Source organism: Pyxicephalus adspersus, chromosome 4, assembly GCF_032062135.1.
Source record: "Pyxicephalus adspersus chromosome 4, UCB_Pads_2.0, whole genome shotgun sequence".
Lineage (NCBI taxonomy): Eukaryota > Metazoa > Chordata > Amphibia > Anura > Pyxicephalidae > Pyxicephalus > Pyxicephalus adspersus.
In genome coordinates, this window is record NC_092861.1 from 145479906 (window position 1) to 145481027 (window position 1122).

A 1122-nucleotide genomic window follows, 5' to 3' on the forward strand; every position below is an offset into this window, starting at 1 on the left:
AAGCCCCCGTTCTGGCTGTGTTCACTCACCGGGGTTCTTCTTTTCCTCCCTCAGCTGGGGGAACAGGAAGTCCCGTACCGTTGTGATGTCCTGGAAGCGGCAGAACTCCAGCAGGGTGCAGGCCATCCTCCGGGCTCCTGTCACCCACCAGCTGCCAAACTGCAATCCCGGAACTGCGTCATCCTGGTGAGTTGTCAGAGTGAGCAGGAAGATGCTGCGCATGCGCCTTCCCCTCCCTGCGTCCCTGATGCCCAGCCCGAGGCTTCCCTATTACCATGGAGACTAATTATGTCATGTGACGGCTGAGAGACCTCTCCGCCGCCATCTTTGATTCTGGAAAGCCTGGCTTGTGTACATGACAGTTCTCAGGAGCCAGATATAAATACATTTGTCTTTTCACTGATTTATTTTCCCTTGTATCAAACCAAATTACTAGTATATCACAACAAAAGAATATCCACTCTTCCAGGCTATTCCCAGTACCTGGGTACAGGTACCCCAAATATCACAGGACACCATGCAAGTTGTATGATGTCATACAGGCTGTGATGTCAGATGAGACAATGAAAATGCCATTGAAAGTCTTTAAAATTAATTTTGGACAGCAGCTGACCTCCAATCAGACATAAAAGGCGCAAATTATTGAAGTCCAACATTTATTTATACATTATCATATTAGGTCATCATGAATGATTGTGATAATTTATTTAATTTAGTGTCAGCCTCTTGCAGTTTCTGAATAACAGGGGAGAAGCAGCACAAGGAACCAATCTGCTGGGCTGCAGTGCTCATGTGCTAATAGAGTTTGCTGCTTTTGCTTTCCCTGTCCAATCACAGACTGGGGGAGGGACAAGACCTGTAACTTCTACCTATATGCAGCACAGAATAAAAGGTCTGCTGCCCTTCAAAAATGCAGGGCAGTTGTAATGTATCTTGCTATACCAGAATTTTTTATGGTCATTAGCTTTCCGCCAAAAATTGCCCTTAGACTGTGGTCATGATATATGAATATGGTAGGGACAATAGATTGTGAGCTCTTTTGAGGGACAGCTAGTCACATGACTATTGACTTTGTACAGCGCTGCAAAACTTGTTATAAAAACTGTGTAGTAATAATAATAT

General features: G+C 44.7%; 1 protein-coding gene across 2 annotated transcripts in view; it reads right to left on the reverse strand.

Moving 5' to 3' along the window:
* Positions 1–185, reverse strand: part of RAB3GAP2 (RAB3 GTPase activating non-catalytic protein subunit 2) — a 51707-nt gene extending 51522 nt beyond the window's left edge. For both annotated transcript variants that reach the window (XM_072409881.1, XM_072409880.1), the window contains exon 1: positions 30–185. In XM_072409881.1, the coding sequence (XP_072265982.1) occupies positions 30–126 (97 nt within the window). In that variant the 5' untranslated portion in view covers positions 127–185. The remainder of the gene's footprint in view (positions 1–29) is intronic.
* Between the last annotated feature and the right edge of the window lie 937 nt (positions 186–1122).